The 22,242-nt window shown below is 41.2% G+C and overlaps 1 protein-coding gene across 3 annotated transcripts in view; it reads left to right on the plus strand.

Moving 5' to 3' along the window:
- Window positions 1-20,770, plus strand: part of trappc8 (trafficking protein particle complex subunit 8) — a 31,904-nt gene extending 11,134 nt beyond the window's left edge. For 2 of the 3 annotated variants that reach the window (XM_062038375.1, XM_062038376.1), the window contains 20 exons: window positions 3,621-3,721; window positions 3,871-3,976; window positions 4,050-4,181; window positions 4,244-4,468; window positions 7,143-7,248; window positions 7,328-7,522; window positions 7,606-7,760; window positions 7,827-7,901; window positions 7,985-8,084; window positions 8,159-8,316; window positions 8,385-8,815; window positions 8,914-9,064; window positions 9,142-9,238; window positions 13,712-13,777; window positions 13,852-13,910; window positions 13,997-14,203; window positions 14,271-14,372; window positions 14,484-14,623; window positions 19,097-19,186; window positions 19,663-20,769. In XM_062038375.1, the coding sequence (XP_061894359.1) occupies window positions 3,621-3,721; window positions 3,871-3,976; window positions 4,050-4,181; window positions 4,244-4,468; window positions 7,143-7,248; window positions 7,328-7,522; window positions 7,606-7,760; window positions 7,827-7,901; window positions 7,985-8,084; window positions 8,159-8,316; window positions 8,385-8,815; window positions 8,914-9,064; window positions 9,142-9,238; window positions 13,712-13,777; window positions 13,852-13,910; window positions 13,997-14,203; window positions 14,271-14,372; window positions 14,484-14,623; window positions 19,097-19,186; window positions 19,663-19,912 (2,946 nt within the window). In that variant the 3' untranslated portion in view covers window positions 19,913-20,769. Of the gene's footprint in view, window positions 1-3,620; window positions 3,722-3,870; window positions 3,977-4,049; window positions 4,182-4,243; window positions 4,469-7,142; window positions 7,249-7,327; window positions 7,523-7,605; window positions 7,761-7,826; window positions 7,902-7,984; window positions 8,085-8,158; window positions 8,317-8,384; window positions 8,816-8,913; window positions 9,065-9,141; window positions 9,239-13,711; window positions 13,778-13,848; window positions 13,911-13,996; window positions 14,204-14,270; window positions 14,373-14,483; window positions 14,624-19,096; window positions 19,187-19,662 lie in introns of all 3 variants that reach the window. The other variant, XM_062038374.1, reaches the window with a different exon arrangement.
- The last annotated feature ends 1,472 nt before the right edge of the window (window positions 20,771-22,242 follow it).

The raw sequence follows: 22,242 nt of genomic DNA on the forward strand, positions 1-22,242 counted from the left end.
GGTCCACTAATAGTACTAACCTTTAACAGTTAATTTTACTCATTTTCATTAATTACTAGTTTCTATGTAACTGTTTTTATATTGTTTTACTTTCTTTTTTATTCAAGAAAATGTTTTTAATTTAGTTATCTTATTTTATTATTTAAAAAAAAAAAAGTACCTTATCTTCACCATACATGGTTGTCCAAATTAGGCATAATAATGTGTTAATTCCACGACTGCATATATCGGTTGATATCGGTATCGGTTGATATCGGTATCGGTAATTAAAGAGTTGGACAATATCGGAATATCGGATATCGGCAAAAAGCCATTATTGGACATCCCTATTTAATACTATGGTAATATCATGATATTTGATAATGCATGTTGATGACACATTCTAGCTGTGTCTGCAAATTTGACAGCAACAAGCGAACAAACGCGTCCTCAAAGCAATGTAGCGTTCTAGCTCGCGGCTAACTTCCCTCCACAGCGCAAAGCCACTTCTAAGTCGGTAATGCTCGTCTCCCTGACGGCAAATAAACCACGATTCTTTCAAATATCATCCCTGGAGGACATGTAATAGCTGAACATGCTACACTACACACTTTACAAGGATATGCTAACTGCAAACCGCAAGCTCGAGCTCTTGAACGTCAACAAAGGTGGGCAGATCGATACAAATATCAACAGTAACGATGCCAAGCATCAATTGGTCTATGCTACAGTGGTTAATCGATATTTTTTATTATCAAAAACAATATTTTCTTGTGATTGTAGTTGTTTATAAACTCAAGAAATAAATCCCCGGATACTTTAAAGCAGTGGTCCCCAACCTTTTTGTAACTGCGGACCGGTCAACGCTTGAAAATGTTTTATTTATTTATTTTTTTGTCCTAAAAAATGTGTGCTTACGGACTGTATCCCTGCAGACTGTATTGATATATATTGATATATAATGTAGGAACCAGAATATTAATAACAGAAAGAAACAACCCTTTTGTGTGAATGAGTGTAAATGGGGGAGGGAGGTTTTTTGGCTTGGTGCACTAATTGTAAGTGTATCTTGTGTTTTTTATGTTGATTTAGTAAAAAAATTAAAAAAAGAAGTTTAAAATTGTTTTTTATTTTTTTGTACATTTCTTGTGCGGCCCGGTATCAATCGATCTACGGCCCGGTGGTTGGGGACCACTGCTCTAAAGGGAACCTATTATGCAAAACCAACTTTTCTTATTTGTTTGTGTATTTGGGATCTGCATAAGTCCCAACAATTTGAAATCAAACTGTAGTGGCATGGCGGAGATATTTATAAATCCATCTTACCTTCCTTCATACTTCCTCCAAACGAGCGGCTTTTCTCAAGTGTAACATCAGTAGATATTTCCATATATGGTAGAGATTTAGTCCGAGTCCGTCATTGTAGTCCCATGTTGCAGTCAATGAGCTTCTTCTTCTTGTCCATCCTTTTGTTGTTGGACTAACTGGCTCGTACATGCACATGAGTCAGTGTATGCTTTGGTCATTGAATTTTCACTTCATCAATGGAAATGAAAAAACTGGTTTATCTGAATTTTGTTTTAAAAATACAAAAATGAAAATTGAAAAACAAAGCGTTTTTCTTTTTTTGGTGTTGAAAAGTAATAACAAAATATAAAAACTTTATATTTTGGAAAGTCAAATGAAAATTCTCAGTAAAAAGGAACAGAAAACCAGACCAAAACAGATGTTTTGTCATTTGCAGACACCGGAAGTTTTATTAAAAAAATACATTTTAATAATTACTATGGTACCCGTGTGCCTCTCTTTGGAGCCCTACACAGAACATATTTTAGACATGGCATAACGAGGACTGACATCTACAGAAATATCTACGCACATATCAACAGAAACTGAAAACAGACCAAAACGGATGTGTTTCCTATTCCGACACTGGAAATGTGGATTTTAAAAACATGACCGCAGACTGTGCAGGACTATTGTGCGTGATTACATCCCCAACCGTTTGTTTATTGGGGATCGTCATCTTTCTTTTATTGCATAAAATACAAATCAAACCATTTTTTATATATACCGTAATCTCCGGACTATAAGCCGCACCTGACTATAAGCCGCACCAGCTAAATTTAGGGGAAAATACAGATTGCTCCATATATAAGCCGCACCCGACTATAAGCCGCAGGGTTTTGATGTGTAATTAGCGTAGTATATAGGGGTTCCTGCTACCACGGAGGGGATTGTCGGGACAGAGATGACTGTTTGGGAACGCAAAGCGTCCCATTTATTAACAATAAATCTTTCAATCATTCAATCAAACTTTCACATCTTTGACATGGCGAACAGCATTCGTGCAGAGTACAAATAATACAACGGTGCAAATTAATACAAAGTGCTCGCCTGTACGTTATCAAAATAACCAGCCTACCGGTATATGAAAAGTCAGTCTTTAATCATTGTGTCATCGTCTTCCTCCTGCGTACTAAAACCACCGAAATCCTCTTCGTCGGTGTCGGAGAAGAACAGGCCGTAAATAAGCCGCACCCTTGTATAAGCCGCAGGGACCATAACGAGGGGAAAAAGTAGCGGCTTATAGTCCGGAAATTACGGTAGTTATTGCTTCTCAACACCATTTTTTAATTAAATTAAAATATACCGGTTGTTTTGTTTTTCAATTTCCATTTATGAAAACAATTCAATGACCAAAACATAAACTGACCCACATGCATCCTTCGCTGTTGCCATTTCTAATACAAAGTACCGTAAAGTTCGAACTTAATCTGTCTGTAGACTCGCTATGGAAGCGTTAAAGACTACAACAAAGATGGCGGGGAGAAGACGTCAATAGGGCCGCCCACAAAACAGCGCATACTGAAGAGATGGTCAAAAAGTGACCTGAAAATGATCTGTAAAACATTATATATGGAAACTTTTGACCAAAGACCCACCATTACGTGTTATGTAGACCACAAGGATGTGTTTTAAATGTAGGAAAAAATCATATGACCCCTTTGTCATAAGAGCCAATAGTAGGAAATCATTGAAATATTTAATTGATATTGCTACATTGCAATTTTGTGTTTTTGTATGATTATAATTGTGACTAAAAATTGAATGATTCAAAGATCTTGAACATTTTAAGTGTCCGTATCAGCATTGGTATGACCAATACTGCCACGTAACTATTTGGTATTGGATCCGTACCCAAATGTGTAGTATCGCCTTAAGTATCCAAACAGAAGAACAAATGTTTATTTCATTTGAACAGAAGTGTAGATAGAAAAATGTTACAACGAACGTAACAAACTATTAACAGTAAATTAACAAGTAGACTAATAATAGTTTTGAGAAAATAGAATAACTGGAAATGACGCAATGGCTTACTGCATACATCAGCATCCAAACTAGGAGCCTTTGTAACCTGTTTTGAAATGACTACATAAATGACTCTAAATAGTGCAGCTAGGATAGGCTCCAGCCCCCCACGACCCTGAAAGGGGCAAGCGGTAGAAAATGGATGGATGGATGAATATGTATCGTTATCGCAGGAGGCTGCAATATATATCACAATACAAATTTTCGGGCATATCTCCTCATCCCTAATTACTACCTTTTTATTTTCCTTTTTTTCATCTCCCCTTTAGGAAATGGCTGCAGTGTCAGCATTTCTTCAGGCCGGAGCCCCCCGGCCATATCCTGCACATTACATGGACACGGCCATCCAGACCTATAGAGACGTCTGCAGGTATCGACCCTCATGTAAAAAATGTATCAAATCCTTTTAGAAAGCGGTGTACATTTAAAGATGGCAAACATGAGCTCTGATCAGCAGAACCATGTCATTTTGCTGCCATCGTGTGCATTTGACAGCACCTTCTCATGTCACCCTCACAGGAACATGGTGCTGGCCGAGCGCTGCGCTCTCCTCAGCGCAGAGATATTGAAGAGTCAAGGCAAATACTCGGAAGCTGCGACGTTGCTCATCAAAATGACCAGTGAGGTGAGGGAACCTGCTCGACTCTGGTGCTATCAGACACTGTTGTTAAAATCCCGCCTTGACTGTTCCCATCCAGGATTCCGACCTGCGCAGCGCTCTGCTCCTAGAGCAGGCGGCCCACTGCTTCATTAACATGCGGACTCGGATGCTGCGCAAGTTTGCCTTCCACATGATCCTGGCGGGCCACCGCTTCAGCAAAGCGGGCCAGGTAAGTCCATGCGACGCCACACCTACGTGTCCAAAGAAGAAGACTTGACTTGTTGTTTGCAGAAGAGGCACGCGCTGCGCTGCTACTGTCAGGCCATGCAGGTCTACAAGGGCAGGTCCTGGTCCTTGGCAGAGGACCACATCAACTTCACCATCGGCCGGCAGTCCTTCACTCTCGGCCAACCGGAGAAGGCTGTGGCCGCCTTCAAGCAGATCCTGGTCAACGACAGCAGGCAGACGGCCACGCAGCAGGGCGCCTTCCTCCGAGAGTATCTCTACGTTTACAAGGTGACAACCTCCGTACAAATACAGTGGTATAGTGCCTAAAAAGATCTGTGCTTCTTGACTAAAAACTGCATGTTTTTTGCAGTGGTAGGCTACCGTCACACTGCAGGGTAGAATGTCCAATTTGGATTTTTTTGTCAAATTCCCCCAAAAAAGCGAGGTCTAATGTGAATGCAAACTGACCCACATGCAGCCTTAACGTCCTCGTACATGCTGTAGTGTTTACGGAAGTAAACATGGCTCCAAGTTTAGTGTGTCTTAGTCTCGGCAATTTCAAAGATTCTGTGCAATCAAAGTCCACCTTTTCTGAACTGAATTATTGCACCAAAACACTGGCCACGTTTGGCCCGTGAGATGTCGCAAGTTTAATAAGGGTGTTTCCAAGTTCATTTTAAATATCTGACTACCTGTTTGCTGCAAATATGTCGCTAACTGGCAGACAGTGTCAGTAAATCAGGTGAAAGACCATGAATTGTGGATTGACGTGAAAATAGCAGGGCAATTAATTGTATGACCTAATCCAGGGGTCACCAACGCGGTGCCCGCGGGCACCAGGTAGCCCGTAAGGACCAGATGAGTAGCCCGCTGGCCTGTTCTAAAAATAGCTCAAATAGCAGCACTTACCAGTGAGCTGCCTCTATTTTTTAAATTTGATTTATTTACTAGCAAGTTGGTCTCGCTTTGCCCGACATTTTTAATTCTAAGAGAGACAAAACTCAAATAGAATTTGAAAATCCAAGAAAATATTTTAAAGACTTGGTCTTCACTTGTTTAAATAAATTCATTATTTTTTTTTACTTTGCTTCTTATAACTTTCAGAAAGACAATTTTAGAGAAAAAATACAACCTTAAAAATGATTTTAGGATTTTTAAACACATATACCTTTTTACCTTTTAAATTCCTTCCTCTTCTTTCCTGACAATTTAAATCAATGTTCAAGTAAATTAATTTTTTTTATTGTAAAGAATAATAAATAAATTTTAATTTAATTCTTAATTTTAGCTTCTGTTTTTTCGACGAAGAATATTTGTGAAATATTTCTTCAAACTTATGATTAAAATTCAAAAAAATTATTCTGGCAAATCTAGAAAATCTGTAGAATCAAATTTTAATCTTATTTCAAAGTCTTTTGAATTTCTTTTAAAATTTTTGTTCTGGAAAATCTAGAAGAAATAATGATTTGTCTTTGTTAGAAATATAGCTTGGTCCAATTTGTTATATATTCTAACAAAGTACAGATTGGATTTTAACCTATTTAAAACATGTCATCAAAATTCTAAAATTAATCTTAATCAGGAAAAATTACTAATGATGTTCCATAAATTATTTTTTTAATTTTTTCAAAAAGATTCAAATTAGCTAGTTTCTCTCTTCGTTTTTTCGGTTGAATTTTGAATTTTAAAGAGTCGAAATTGAAGATAAACTATGTTTCAAAATTTAATTGTAATTTTTTTCGTGTTTTTTCCTCTTTTAAACCGTTCAATTAAGTGTAAATATAATTAATTATTAATAATAACATAGAGTTAAAGGTAAATTGAGCAAATTGGCTATTTCTTGCAATTTATTTAAATGTATATCAAACTGGTAGCCCTTCGCATTAATCACTACCCAAGAAGTAGCTCTTGCTTTCAAAAAGGTTGGTGACCCCTGACCTAATCCAAACAACCTTCCCCACTCATGGCGCAACAATGACAACAAATGCAACCAGCAAAAAACGTCAACACACATGGTCACACATAACACGAGCTGCTCACTGAACTTTGTGATTATTATAAAAATGTTTAAGGACCATAAACAATGAAAAATTACACGCATTAAATCCATTACAATGCATGGTGGAAAAAATGCACAAGTCCACACTTATCTATGTTTGGCACTTTTCAGCTGCTTGATATTTCTGATTGATTACAAAACTTGAAGGAGGTTGTCACGGATGTAAACAAGGTAGGAGTCCAACTTTCACATACTTTTAATATCCATCCGTTTTCTACCGCTTGTCCCTTTCGGGGTCGTAGGGGGTGCTGGAGCCTATCTCAGCTGCATTCGGGCGAAACGCAGGGGTACACCCTGGTATGAATTATATATCCTTTATATCAATATAATGTGGACACATATATATGTATAGGCTTTATATATGCATGCAGTCTGCAGTTTTTTAGTCCAACGCGGCCCCCAAGTCCAAACATTTGGACACCCCTGGCGTAGAAAATGAAGAGGACAAGCATTTTGACTCTCGCAGTTTGCGGAACATTTACTTTGATGTCGGCTCCGAAGAGCGTGTGGGCGAGCTGCTGGAACATTGACGTCAGTTCCTAAAACAATATTTTTGCCTGTTCTCTCCTAATTTGTTGCCTGTTCTCTCCTAATTTGTCAACTATTATTTTCTCACCTGTCTATTTTGGCGAAGAATTATGATTCTTATTGCTGCTTGATGACGTATTGGTCAGATGAATGCGAGCGGAGCGTTCACAAACCTGTCAGATTTATACCCACATACGAAAGAGGCCTGGGTCGGATTGGAAACATTCAAAATTGCAGTGTTCACATTGACATGAAAAATCCAATACAAGTAAGATATGGGCACAAAAATGGACCTACAGTGTGAACTAGGCCTAAATGGACTTTTCCTGATGTGTATCACAAAGGAAACCATCAGTTTGCTTGTGTGTCTTCTAGAGTGTGATCAGCAGAAGTGAAGTCAATCTGCCTCAGCTGCCGCTGCCCTGCATCCACAGCTCTGCCACACGGGTCTACTTTGGCCACGAGCGCCGCCTCGCTGAGGGTACTGTGCTCATGCCACGCCTCCAGCTGGAGGGAATCTACAGGGATCTCACACTCCGTTGTGATTGTGGCGTGTGCAGGGGAAAAGCAGGCCGCCACTCACGTGTCCCTGGACCAGGAGTACGACCCGGACCTGGCGGCCATGTGGTGCAAGCTGGAGGAGCAGCTGGCGGCCGCCGCCAACCGAGGCGTGGTTCCGCCGAACTTCCAGCCCAGCCAGTGCTACCTGAACAGCCAGACGGACAACCTGCACCACCCGCTGGCCGTGGTGGAAGGTGCGAGCCCGTCTGCACACAGTTCCAGGGATGAAGTTGATGGCATTAAAGGTGCCACCTACTTCCTGTCTGTCCTTTTGCAGAGCCAATCATCGTGGAGGTGATGTTCAGGAACCCGCTAAAGGTTCCTCTGTCGCTGTCGTGCCTCTCGCTCCTCTGGAGGTTCCAACATGAGAGCGAGAGAACTGAAGACTCATCAGGGGAGTTCATCACCAATGAGGGGACGTTGGCTCAGGAGGTGCGGCGTCTGCACACCTTTCTCTCCTTTAAAAGAATCATATTCAATCTGTTTTTGCATCTGCAGGCGTCACAGGGAGACAACGTCGTCACCACTGAGACCATCCCAGACTTTCATTTGGGTCCAGAGGAAACCAAAATGGTGGGTTGTCACTCCTACAAGACGCTAGCAGCGTTAGCATCGTGAACATGACTATTAACAGTTAGTTTGACCTTCGACCTCAGGCTCGGCTCAGGCTGCTGCCGCACAGGACGGGCCAACTGAACATTGTGGGCGTGGTCTACGACCTGGCCGCCGCGTCCTCTGGAGACACGGCTGCCGACGGTAACGTGAGCACATGTCACCGGCTCGTTAGTCCGCCACCAGTCGCATAACACTCGCCACGGCCTCGCTTGCAGGGCACCAGAAGTCTGAGGTGATGGTCGTCCGAGGAAAGCAGGACCTGAAGATCCAGGGCCCGCGACTCAATCAGACCAAAGAAGACAAGATGTTTGTGCGACACGGACCAGACCTACGCCTTGATCCCATCATCACTCCGCCAATGGCCCTGATGGAGGTACCAGTTTACTCCTGTGACTCACCTTCTCTGACCGTCCATCAGTATGTGACGCGTGCATGTGTCAGGTCTTCTTCCTCCAGTTTCCCACTGCTCTGCTGTGCGGCGAGATCAGAAAGGCGTACGTGGAGTTCTGCAACGTCAGCGGCGTGACACTCTGCGGCCTGCGCGTGGCGTCCACACATCCCGATTTCTTCACCTTCGGCAGTCAGGCCACGACGCCCGTCACGCCCCTTAGTCCAAACTCAGCTGAAAACTGCTCCGCCTACAAAACAATAGCCACGCCCCCTGGATCCTCCGGGGCGTCTGAGACGCTGGTCTCAGCGGAAGATTTTAGCCCGCTGTCCAACGTGGTGGATATTCCCATAAACGGCGGCATACTGCACCCGGGCGAGTCCACGCAGCTTCCTCTCTGGCTCCGAGGCCCAGACCAGGAAGGCGTTCATGAGATCAACTTCCTGTTTTACTACGAGAGCCCAGAGAAAGGGACCAAGATCAGGTAGAACCTCACTGGACGTCACACCAGCAGCAACCATCTAAAAGGTCAGGTCGGCTCGCGGAAACAGGAAGTCGGTTAACGTGTACTTCCTCCTTCAGTCACCGCGTGCTGCGTCACACGGTGTTCATATGCGGCAGTCGCTCTCTCAGCGTGCAAGCGTCGGCCTGCTGCAGCAGCGTCCCTCCCCAGCGCGGCCCGGACGAGGACGGCGGGACGCTGGTGTTCATCGACGTGGAGAACATTAACACGGTGAGGGTCCCGCCCACCGTCTGGTCGCCCTATGGCTAACGCTAGCTCCTCCACTGATGTCCGTCTTTGCCTCTCAGAGTGAAGCTGGCGTCCGTGAGTTCCACATCGTCCAGGTGTCCAGCAGCAGTCAACGCTGGCGCCTGCACAAGTGCATCAACCCCGCCAAGGAGAACGGTGCGTGCGCTCATCTTTCTCAATTTTGTAGTGGGGGAGGGGGGGTGGGATGCAGGGAAGGATGCTTTACTTTTTGGCGAGGAACTGGATAAATGTGCAGGTACAGGAATGGATCATAATAGCACTGCCCGTTTATTCGTCCATGAATCGGGAAGTGTTGTTAACAGTTTGAGAATAACTTAGCTGTCGACAAAATAACAAAGTCCAGTTCCACTATGTTCTTCTTATCACTAAAAAAGCACCCGCTTACAAACTACAAAAGCAGTGAAGTTGTCATGTTGTGTAAATGGTAAATAAAAAGAGAATACAACAAATCCTTTTCAACTTATATTCAATTGAATAGACTGCAAAGACAAGATATTTAACATTCCAACTGGTAAACACTAATTATTTGCAAATGTTAGCTCATTTGGAATGTGATAAATGGTAAATGGGTTATACTTGTATAGCGCTTTTCTACCTTCAAGGTACTCAAAGCTCTTTGACACTATTTCCACATTCACCCATTCACACACACATTCACACACTAACGGCGGGAGCTGCCATGCAAGGCCCTAACCGCGACTCATCAGGAGCAAGGGTGACGTGTCTTGCTCAAGGACATAATGGGCGTAACGAGGTTGGTAGAAGGTGGGGATCGAACCAGGAGCCCTCAGGTTGCTGGCATGGCCGCTCTCCCAACCGCGCCACGCCGTCCCCATGATGCCTGCAACATGTTTCAAAAAAGCTGGCACAAGTGTCAAAAAAGAGTGAGAAAGTTGAGGAATGCTCATCAAAGACTTATTTGGAACATCCCACAGGTGAACAGGCTAATTGGGAACAGGTGGGTGCCATGATTGGGTATAAAAGCAGCTGCCATGAAATGCTCAGTCATTCACAAACAAGGACGGGGCGAGGGTCACCACTTTGTCAACAAATGAATTGTTTAAAAACAACATTTCTCAAGCAGTTATTGCAAGGAATTTAGGGATTTCACCATCTATGCTCCGTAATATCATCAAAAGGTTCAGACAATCTGGAGAAATCACTGCACATAAGCGGCAAGGACGAAAACCAACATTGAATGCCCGTGACCTTCGATCACTCAAGCGGTACTGCACCGAAAACCGACATCAGTGTGTAAAGGATATCACCACATGGGCTCAGGAACACTTCAGAAACCCACTGTCAGTAACTACAGTTGGTCGCTACATCTGTAAGTGCAAGTTAAAACTCTACTATGCAAAGCCAAAGCCATTTATCAACAACACCCAGAAACGTTTGGCTGGGCCCGAGCTCATCTAAGATGGACTGATGGAAAGTAGAATTTTGTATTCTGTATTTATTTACCATTTACACAACGTGCCAACTTCACTGGTTTTGGGTTTTGTAAATCCAGGTCGACATACACGGTCCACTGCTTTTGTCAACATTACATTTTTTAGCCGTATAAGTGTGTTCTCGTTTTAACGTCCTTATCATCGCTAAGAAACAAAACTAATAACTAGTCTAATTAAACAGCACGAACGTGTGCACACAGTAGGAGTGCAACGATTTGTCGACAATAAAACTTGTCACCGACAACTAGGGCTGCACGTCAAGTTTTTTATTAATACAGTAAATAACCGCAAGAGCCTGAGGTTTTTTTCTTCTTCGCCGTCACCGGCGTTTGACAGCCATGTTTATTATCGCGTTTGTTGGTGTCTCACTTCAAACAAAGAAAGACGCCTGACTTTGAGCATCGCTCTCAGCACCTGAGCGGTATATGCATTGAGTCTATTAGAGTGATAAAAATATCAGGAGTTAAGCAATAATCAATAATATATATCAGTTTGCAGCTTCACCACAAAATGCTTGTTTCTTTTTGATCAAGTTAGTTTTGTTGTTTTATCGTTTGTTGTTATTGCTACTATCCTTTTTTATTTTTGCATGAAAAAACATACTTGTTTTATTTTTCACTTTTCCTGTCCTTACTTTTAATTTGACAAAAGTTGAATAGTTATTCAAATGTTTGTAACAGTATATACACATATATTTGAACAAACTAGTCATCTTTGCCGTTAGTAAGCACATGCCTAAAATATCTCAAGCTGAATTTAAAAGTGAATGGCTAAATTAGAGCCACTGAACATGTGTACGCATTATAGACTGACTAGTCGACTATCAAAATAGTCAAGCACTTAGTGACTTCCTGTCTGGTACAAAGTAGCCTCGAAATAAAAGCATGTCAATATTAACCTGGTGCCAGTGTTATTTTTGTTGACCAAAAAATGTTTGTCTTAGTTATGGTCAACAACCTATTTTCCCCTGACTCAGACAGATCTTACTGTGATTGAGTTCTTGAGATAACCTTAATAAAAGTGGTTTCAAAAACGCTCCACCCATCATACATTTATGTTTCAGTAGAGAAAATTTGCTGTAATTTTCCTCGACTAAAATGTTGAGGAATTTATTTGACTAAAACTAGACTAAAACTCCGTTTGGTTGACTAAAATATGTCTGAAATTCAAATACATTTTCATCAAAAGAAAATGACTAAAAGACAGCTTCTATGTTAGCTACCTCTCTTTGTTTATAATTTATATTTTCTGCTGGATTTACTCTTTTTTTTTTTATGCTGCAGCTGTTACATATACTGTACATGGTAATTGGGATGGGTTGTATATTTTATATACTGTATAATATGTAAATATTACATATACGTTATTTATATTACTACTATGGTACATTTTTAGTCTACCTAATACCTTTTGTTTTCGCCCTCTTTTTGTGTCCTTGTGTGCATTATCCTTTCCATCCTTTGTAACTGAGCTACTGTGTGGATCAGGGGTGGGCAATTAATTTTTACCGGGGGCCGCATGAGCAACCCGAGCACTGCTGGAGGGCCACATCGACAATATTTCAATTAAATTTTGCTCAATATTATTTTTGGTATATACCGTAAGATAAATAATAATAATAATAATTAATAATAATAGTAATACTTCAACATAGTGTGTGTAACAGCATTCCATGACTAATATAAATAAATTAACATTAACAATCAATGACAGTAAAATAAGCACACGTATGACTGAGGAGTCATAGTGTAACTTTGGGTGGTGTTTGAGTTGTCCGACTTTATGTGTGGCCATAAACGCACCAGTGGTTTAGTGCTATGCGTGTTGGTGACAGATGACAAGTTGCTTTTGGCCTGGTTTGTACGGCAGAAAATGACTAGTTTTTCGAGATAGAATTGTTTTACTCATGTTTTTGGTGTGGTTATGTCCGAATATAAACAGTTTTACTCAATAAAGTGATGGATATAATTACTGTCCTCGAAGCATCTCGATAGACGTTACAATAATTGAACGGTGTTCAATTGAACGGTGTTGACGAACACCGTTAGGGCCGCTTGTTGTCACTGTCACTCAAAGTTGCATTGCAAAATTACATAGAATAAATATGTTTATTTTGTTTAGAATTCAGATGGGATTTGATTTGGTGCGCGGCATATATTTGCTGTGCGCAGAGGACGCTTGAGCAGTGCGCAATTGCGCAGGCACGCACCTTAGAGGGAACGTTGCTTGGCAGTCCATGTCTTGTTGAAAACACGCCATTCTTCATCAACTTTTCTCTTTTTAGCGTCTCGGGTGTAAACCGTGCATCACTTGTCGCTGCATGTGCACCTTCACTCGCAGGTTACACACGGACACACGCCCATAAATAATACTTTTCAAAATAAAAGCAGCACAGTTGTATTGCGCGCACGATATAGATGTTTTTTCAACTTTATTTTGTGATTGCAGCTGTTCACATTCACTCACAATCACGCACACCCATACGTCCACACGGAAGTAATACAAATAACGATTTTCAAAACAAAAGCAGCACCGTTGTATTGCACACTCGACATAGATACTTTTTAACATTTATTTTGTAATTTATAATTGGCCTCACGCGGGCCGGACAGGGACGCACAAAGGGCCGGATGCGGCCCGCGGGCCGCAGAATGCCCAGGTCTGGTGTGGATCATTGAAGTTTGTCTAAGTCTAAAACTAAATTAAAGATTTCTGTCAAAATGAACACTGTTCACGGTAATTAAGACGAACATTTTTAGTCAACAAGACAGGCTCCAGCACCCCCTGTAACCCCGAAAGGGACAAGCGGTAGAAAATGGATGGAAATTAAAACTGCCTGGTGCTGGTGGAAAGACACCTGGCTGCCTACTCAAGTGCAACCATGTTATTTTACTAGTGGGCTTTTATTTTGAAGGCCTGACCTTACAGGCCACAGGATGACCGGAAGCTGTGCTGAGAGGATGTTTTTGTCCATGAAAGTGAAAATGCGGGAATGTAAGGTAAAATGCAAAGGTTTCCTGGGGATAACGGCAGAGTTCACTATCAGTCGGTCAGTTTAAATGAGGGGCCGCCATTAAGGAGTTTCACTGTATGTGGTTATAGATAGATATGAAGTTCTACTAAAACACCTCACTTCACCTTGTTTGTCCTCCAGACTGCAAACTCAGCAGTAGAGAGCGAGCCAAGCTGTGTTTTAGGGCCACGCCATGCCAACCTCCAGGTGCGCCGCCACATCCTTGGACCTCCTTCACCTGCTTTCAGACGTTTTAAATGTGCGTGTTTGTGTGCTAGCAGCTACCTCAGATGCAGTCAAGCTCTTCACCTTTGCAGACCTGAACCTGGGCAATGAGCGGGTACGCCGGCCATCTCATCTTTTTACATTCCTGGACACCCTAAGCTCACTTTGTCCGTGTTCTTCGTTCTTCTGGTCTCGGTGCAGATCGTCAGCTCAGCCACGCCCTGCGGCGACTTCTTTTTTCGATGCCGCTGGAGCTCCGAGTCTCGGCAAGTCGAAGCCTCGTCAGCCAGGACGTCGTCCGGCGCCAGGAACTCCAGTCTGGCCGCCGCCGAGGACAAAAGGTGCGACGTGGCTCACATGGTGAAGAAGTGCAACGAACTGGACCTCAACCTCATCGTCATCTGGAAGGTAAACAAGTCGGTGCCTGGTGCGACCCGTGAAGAACAAACGTGTGTGTGTGTGCGCACGCTTGCAGGCGTACGTGGTGGAGGACAACAAGCAGCTGATCCTGGAGGGTCAGCTCCACGTGGCGTTGCAGACTGTCGGCAAGGAGGCCACGTCTTTGACACCCAAAGAGGTAAGACAAACCCCCCTCGCATGTCCTCCACTTTCAATGCCACATTTGACACAAACAATGTCTTGTAAGTGTGAAAAGAAGTGAAGCAGTGCGTTGTTGTCGTGGTGGCAGGAAGCTCAAGAGATGGTTCTGCTCAAGTTCAAGTCGGATCTGCCGCCTCCGGCCGTGTTGCCATCTGCAGAGCTGTACCGCCTGGTCAAGACCAACATGCACTACCCTGAGACGTGCACACACGCCTTCAAACACAACAGGTGACACACACAACTTACTTTGTTAAAGGGGAAGTTCTCCTGTCATTTGCAATCTTTTTGTAAGACGAGAGCACATGTTTTTCTCTTTTTCATGCATTCTAAATTGTCAAGGAATGTTAGCATAAGACAGCTAACAATGGAGCTCCTCTACTCTGCCCACAAAGCCCTCTAAATATCCATCCAAAAACCGCCAACTATAATCCATTTACTGTATTTTCTGGACAATAGAGCGCGTATATAAGCCTCACCCACAAAATTTGAGGGAAAAATTATATTTTTCCATATGTTAGTGTCAGGTTCAAACATAGATGACATCTGTTAATCAGGCAAGAAGCAAGGTATTAAACAGAGACAGGATTCAATTTCGCTCAATAAGGAGAGCGCGTACACCTGTACTCTTGTACAGTGTCGTCCCAAGCTCTGACGAAAGGATTGCACGCCTCTTCTTTTATTTGGACTTTCCCTGATTACATGGCAACAGCTGTTTCTAAGGGGAGAGAGGGTCGTAAACAGCTGTTGCCCTCGGTCACAAAACAGTTCAAAGAAAAGATGCCTGGAGCTTGCGTCAGGTCCTGCTTCCTCTCTGCTTTGTAGATCTCTGGTCAAAACAAGATCTTCCTGTGGATCACAATAGATCAAAGAAACCGACACCTTCATGTCGCTTCCCATCGTACACAGTGGAGTTTTACAAGCCTTTTGTTTGGTAAGATCAAAGACAGCTTTTGTCCTCTCGCCGGGAACTCATGGCAACAAAGTTTTGTGATAACTTACATACAATTATTCTGACAGTTAGCCACACTGGACTATAAACCGCAGATATATACGTTGTGAAATGAGTTATTTACACAAAATGTTTATTTACATATCTTAATTGTTTCCAAACGGTGCCAGTAAAACGGCTGATCAAACAAAACAGAAGTCCTCGTCATGGACCTACTACTGCAGAAGCTAGCTCTCTAATCAGCTAAACAGACTCAAGAACTCCACGGTGACGTTTTGGTGAATTTATGAAAGTGAGACAATACAAGAAGAATGCTATTGTAAATTAATAATACTAACACAGACACTTGTAAATGTGTTAGCATATTAGCCAATGCTACTGACGCTAGCATCATCACATTGCGATAGTAGATACAAATATGCATGAAAAAACTCCAACAGACATCACACATGGGATGCTTTAGTAAGAAATAAGTGTTTTAGTTATATTGTAAAACTTACAAACGTTGCTTGGAGTGATGAATGAAGAATCTGCACAAGTAGAAACGCAATGGATGGCTAGAAGACTGAACGGCACTCTACTTCCGGTTGTTGAAAGCACTAAATGGAAAGGCACTGCAGCACCTGCAGTGAGCGGATGCGTCCAAAAGGTGGCGCTATAGCACAAACAATAAAACACCTCAGTGTATTTGCTTGTTTGTTTAAAAAAAAAAAAAAAAGTATTATGGCCATCAGTGAGGAAAAATCCATAAATTAGCCGCACTGTCATATAAGCCGCAGTGTACAAAGTGTAGGAAAAAGTAGTGTCTTAAAGTCGTAATTTACGATTCATCTCACGACCAGAATATTAACCAAGTATTAGCGATATTGTTACCAGCGCTAATGCAGACAATCTACTTTTAGTGTTGCATTGATCACAGAAAGCTAACAAGCTAATGCTGCTACATTGACATATTGAGCCAGTGACTGGCCTTTGTATTGGTATTGTAGATAATAAATCATGCCCCTCACCTGGATAGTAGAAGGTTGTGGCCAGTGACTGGCCTTTGTATTGGTATTGTAGATAATAAATCATGCCTCTCACCTGGATAGTAGAAAGTTGTGGCCAGTGACTGGCCTTTATATTGGTATTGTAGATAATAAATCATGCCTCTCACCTGGATAGTAGAAGGTTGTGGCCAGTGACTGGCCTTTATATTGGTATTGTAGATAATAAATCATGCCTCTCACCTGGATAGTAGAAAGTTGTGGCCAGTGACTGGCCTTTATATTGGTATTGTAGATAATAAATCATGCCTCTCACCTGGATAGTAGAAGGTTGTGGCCAGTGACTGGCCTTTGTATTGGTATTGTAGATAATAAATCATGCCTCTCACCTGGATAGTAGAAGGTTGTGGCCAGTGACTGGCCTTTGTATTGGTATTGTAGATAATAAATCATGCCTCTCACCTGGATAGTAGAAGGTTGTGGCCAGTGACTGGCCTTTGTATTGGTATTGTAGATAATAAATCATGCCTCTCACCTGGATAGTAGAAGGTTGTGGCCAGTGACTGGCCTTTATATTGGTATTGTAGATAATAAATCATGCCTCTCACCTGGATAGTAGAAGGTTGTGGCCAGTGACTGGCCTTTATATTGGTATTGTAGATAATAAATCATGCCTCTCACCTGGATAGTAGAAGGTTGTGGCCAGTGACTGGCCTTTATATTGGTATTGTAGATAATAAATCATGCCTCTCACCTGGATAGTAGAAGGTTGTGGCCAGTGACTGGCCTTTATATTGGTATTGTAGATAATAAATCATGCCTCTCACCTGGATAGTAGAAGGTTGTGGCCAGTGACTGGCCTTTATATTGGTATTGTAGATAATAAATCATGCCTCTCACCTGGATAGTAGAAGGTTGTGGCCAGTGACTGGCCTTTATATTGGTATTGTAGATAATAAATCATGCCTCTCACCTTGATAGTAGAAGGTTGTGGCCAGTGACTGGCCTCTGTATTGGTATTGTAGATAATAAATCATGCCTCTCACCTGGATAGTAGAAAGTTGTGGCCATAAACCGAGAAGTTGGTCAACTTTGACACTCAGCCTGGACTTAGATGGCCAGAAAGACATGAAAAGACGCTTGTTTGCTGCACCTTTTTTAACCCTTGATGTGGATTAGGCATAACTCTTCATCTAAACAGGAAAATATAAAAATCCCATCAGTTGGCAGACGTTGTACAGTAAGTGATTGTTTTATTGTGTTCCTAGTTTGCATTTCTTGTTTAGCATTACTGCTGCATGATGCTTAGTGTTTGACTAAAGCTGCATCTGTTTAGCACACAGCTTCTAAAACTTGTAGATCATCCTTCTTATATTCAGGCCCAAAAAGATCAGGTTCTGGATCATCATTTGTCCCAAAGTAGTCTTTGGCGGCTCTCATGAAGTCCTTTACCAGTGTTGTTGTTGAAGGGAAAAGCGAATGTGAAATTAATGCGCTGCCGTATGCTTAAAATGATTAAAAATACGTAAATATTACATATTATTAGACTTAGACTTCTTTTTATTGTCATTCAAATATGAACTTTACAGTACAGATGAGAAGGAAATGTTGTTGCATTAGCTCTTTGTAGTGCAGGATAAAGGAGCAGTAAGGTGCAGATATAAATACATAGATTACTGTACAGATAAATATATTGCACTTTTATTATTATGATGCGTTCAAGAGTTTTATGGCCTGAGGGAAGAAGCTGTTACACAACCTGGAGGTTCTGCTACGGAGGCTGCGGAACCTCTTTCTAGAGTCCAGCAGTGAAAATAGTCCTCGGTGGGGGTGGGAGGAGTCTCTGCTGAATGTATTATGAATAATGAATGAATGAATAATATTATGAATGTGTCTGTTACCACATTATTTATAGGGATGTCCGATAATGGCTTTTTGCCGATATCCGATATTCCGATATTGTCCAACTCTTTAATTACCGATGCCGATATCAACCGATACCGATATCAACCGATATATGCAGTCGTGGAATTAACACATTATTATGCCTAATTTGGACAACCAGGTATGGTGAAGATAAGGTACTTTTTAAAAAAATGAGTAAAATAAGATAACTAAATTAAAAACATTTTCTTGAATAAAAAAGAAAGTACAACAATATAAAAACAGTTACATAGAAACTAGTAATGAATGAAAATGAGTAAAATGAAGTGTTAAAGGTTAGTACTATTAGTGGAGCAGCAGCACGCACAATCATGTGTGCTTACGGACTGTATCCCTTGCAGACTGTATTGATATATATTGATATATAATGTAGGAAGCAGAATATTAATAACAGAAAGAAACAACCCTTTTGTGTGAATGAGTGTAAATGGGGGAGGGAGGTTTTTTGGCTTGGTGCACTAATTGTAAGTGTATCTTGTGTTTTTTATGTTGATTTAATAAAAAAAACAAAACAAACAAAAAAAACCAACAATACTGATAATAAAAAAAACGATACCGATAATTTCCGATATTACATTTTAACGCATATATCGGCCGATAACATCGCCAGGCCGATATTATCGGACATCTCTAATTATTTACATACTTATGTTGTGTATATAAAACCATGATGGAGGTGTGTGAGTGAGAAACGACTTGGCTGACTTTTGCTAATGTTTATTTACCATTTACAATGCACAGAAAAACTAAAAAGGTGTTCTTGATGGGCAAAATTCCCCCCAAAAGTGCACTTCCCCTTTAATGGTTGTTTTCTCTTCCTAGTATTTGTGTGGTTCCTGTTTCTTTGGTTCTGTCCAACTGCTGCTGGACTCAAGTGGATGTGGTGGTGGACCTGAGGCATAAAACCATCAGGTGGGCGAGATGTGCACTTTGACCTCTTTTAGTCTGGTCGACTACTTCCAAATACTATAATAATGTCAAATAGTGTCCGTCATTAAAGCATCAGGAAGAAACTCTGCATGTGAATGACAGCTGACGCTTTCAACCTTTTTTTAAATTTTGTAATCTCTTCTGCAACTGTCCTAGTTTGACTCATTTCTAGTAGCATTAGAAGGTACTACTAGGTAGCAAAAATAGTATATGGTTAGCCGGGGTTACAAGTGACACAAATAAACACACACTCGCCACCATGTTGGAAGTCATTGTTTGCAAAGACTACTTTTGATGAAGATGTAATGCTGCTTAGTTGTATTATCTAGGCAGGCCGTGGTTATTAGTCACATGTTAACAATCCTAAATGTTCAAAAGTGTAAATGATAATTAACCTTTTACTTATTTCTGCTCCACTCTAAAAAATTGCCTTTTTTTTTAAATGGCGACTTTTCCAGTTCTGAGGCCTCGGAGGTCCACAGCGCCTTCACGTGGGTGGGTCAGAGCCGCTACACGCTGCAGCTCAGCCCTCGCCAGGTGACGCGTCTCACGCTGCGAGCGTGCTTCGTCCAGCCCGGCGTCTACAACCTCAACACGCCGCGCGTCCTCGCCAATCTCGCCGAGCAGGGCGCAAGCGAGACGAGTCAGCAGAGCAGAGCGGCCGAGCAGAGCCCCGCCCTCATCATCATCAACAACGACAGCGCCTGAGCCAACGTGACGACGCCGAGGGCCGCAACAAGCAAGAGATTTTTTTTTTCTTTTCAAAGCAGTTTGTAAGAATGTTGCTACAGCTCAAGTCAGGGATTTGAACTTGCAATATGCTCCAGTACTCACAAACGCCACCAGGGGTCAGCATGCTTGTGGACATTGTGAAGAATGAAGGATTATTCCCTGCATGGCACAGGAGCCTATCAGCAGGTTGTGGTCGCCATCTTCCATCATGACAACTAAAGCATCGTGTTGTGGTGAAGTACACTCCCTAACACACACACCCTTTGTTTTTTAACTAACTCACTTCCTGTTAATCATGTACTATATTTATAACAAATATGTAAATAGTAAATAAACATGTTACTAATTCTCCATGCTGTTAAGTGACAGAACATACACCACCATTTTCTTTGCACTTTTTAGACAAAATTAAAAGCGAATGAGAAAATTCATGAAAACTAGAAGAGGCAATTCCTGTTGAAGTAGTAAATGTTGAAGTAGTAAATGTTGAAGTAGTAAATGTTGAAGTAGTAAATGTTGAAGTAGTAAATGTTGAAGTAGTAAATGGTATTAAGGATTTTCGGGAAAATCTGAAATTTTTTTTTAACTTGAAAAAGGGTAGTGTGAATTTCCAGAATGTGGGAATTGTGGAAGTTTGAAAAATGGCCAATTCATTTTGAATGATGAAAATGCCCCCAAAAAAAGGAATTATCGAAAATCTGGGAATATTTTTAATTTATTGTTGAAGTAGAGCACACAATTCCTGAACAGGCTGAATATTTAGAAGTTGGAACAGTTTGAATCAGATGAAAATGTGGGAGTTGTGGAAATTTGAAGAATGTCACATTCATTTCAAGGGAATTTCCCCAAAAATTGGGAATTTTGGGAAAAGCGGAAATTTTATGGAAAATGGTCAAAAAAACTTGGTCTGAATGAGTTGAGATGGTTGGTGTTGACATTGTTCTAATCAGTGGAGAAATGTTGAAGTAGTAACATGTTGAGTTGAGAAATGGTATTACGGGAAAACCGGGAGTTTTTCCATTTCAAAAAACAACTTTGTTTTTTGGTCCTGATTAAGAGGAATGTTTTGACGGTGGAACGCTTGAAGTGCGTGGAAAAATGTGGAAGGAGTAGTCGCCAGAAAAAAGGGTGGAAATAGGGCTTTGGAGATGCAGGAATTCTGGAAAATCCTGGAATTGTTTTTAACTTGGAAAAGGGGAAGTTTAGATTTCCAGAATGGTGGAATGGTTTGAATAGGTTGAAAAATGTGGAAATGGTGGAAGTTTGAAAAATGGCCAATTCACTCTGAAGAGGGAATTTGCCCCCAAAAAAAGGAGTTATGGGAAATGCGGGAATTTTTTTTAGAATAGTTGAAGTAGAGCACACAATTCTTGAACAGGCTGAATATTTAGAAGTTGGAACAGTTTGAATCAGATGAAAAATGTGGGAGTTTTGGAACTTTGAAGAATGTCACATTCATTTCAATGGGAATTTCCCAAAAAATTGGGAATTTTGGAAGTTTTTTTTACTTTTGGAAAATGGTAAAAAAAAACCTTGAATGTTCTGAACGAGTTGAAATTGTTGGTGTTGACATGTTTCTAATCGGTGGAGAAATGTTGAAGTAGTAACATGTTGAATTGAGAAATGGTGTTACGGAATTCCTGGAATTTCGGGAAAACCGGGAATTTTTCCAGTTCAAAAAACCACTTTGTTTTTTGGTCCTGATTAAGAGGAATGTTTTGACAGTGGAACGCTTGAAGTGCGTGGAAAAATGTGGAAGGAGTAGTTGCCAGAAAAAAGGGTGGAAATAGGGCTTTGGAAAAGCAGGAATTCTGGAAAATCCTGGAATTGTTTTTAACTTGGAAAAGGGGAAGTTAAAATTTCCAGAATTGTTTGAATAGGTTGAAAAATGTGGAAATGGTGGAAGTTTGAAAAATGGCCAATTCATTTTGAACAGGGAAAATGCCCCCCAAAAAAGGAGTTATGGGAAATGCGGGAAAATATTTTAGAATAGTTGAAGTAGAGCACACAATTACTGAACAAGTTGAATATTTAGAAGTTGGAACAGTTTGAATCAGATGAAAATGTGGGAGTTGTGGAACTTTGAAGAATGTTCCATTCATTTCAATGGGAATGTCCCAAAAAATTGGGAATTTTGGGAAAAGTGGAAGTTTTTTGGAAAATGGTAAAAAAACAAAAAACTTGAATGTTCTGAATGAGTTGAAATGGTTGGTGTTGAAATGTTTCTAATCGGTGGAGAAATGTTGAAGTAGTAACATGTTGAATTGAGAAATGGTATTACGGAATTCCTGGAATTTCGGGAAAAC

This window comes from Entelurus aequoreus, linkage group LG27, assembly GCF_033978785.1.
Source record: "Entelurus aequoreus isolate RoL-2023_Sb linkage group LG27, RoL_Eaeq_v1.1, whole genome shotgun sequence".
Taxonomy (NCBI): Eukaryota; Metazoa; Chordata; class Actinopteri; order Syngnathiformes; family Syngnathidae; genus Entelurus; species Entelurus aequoreus.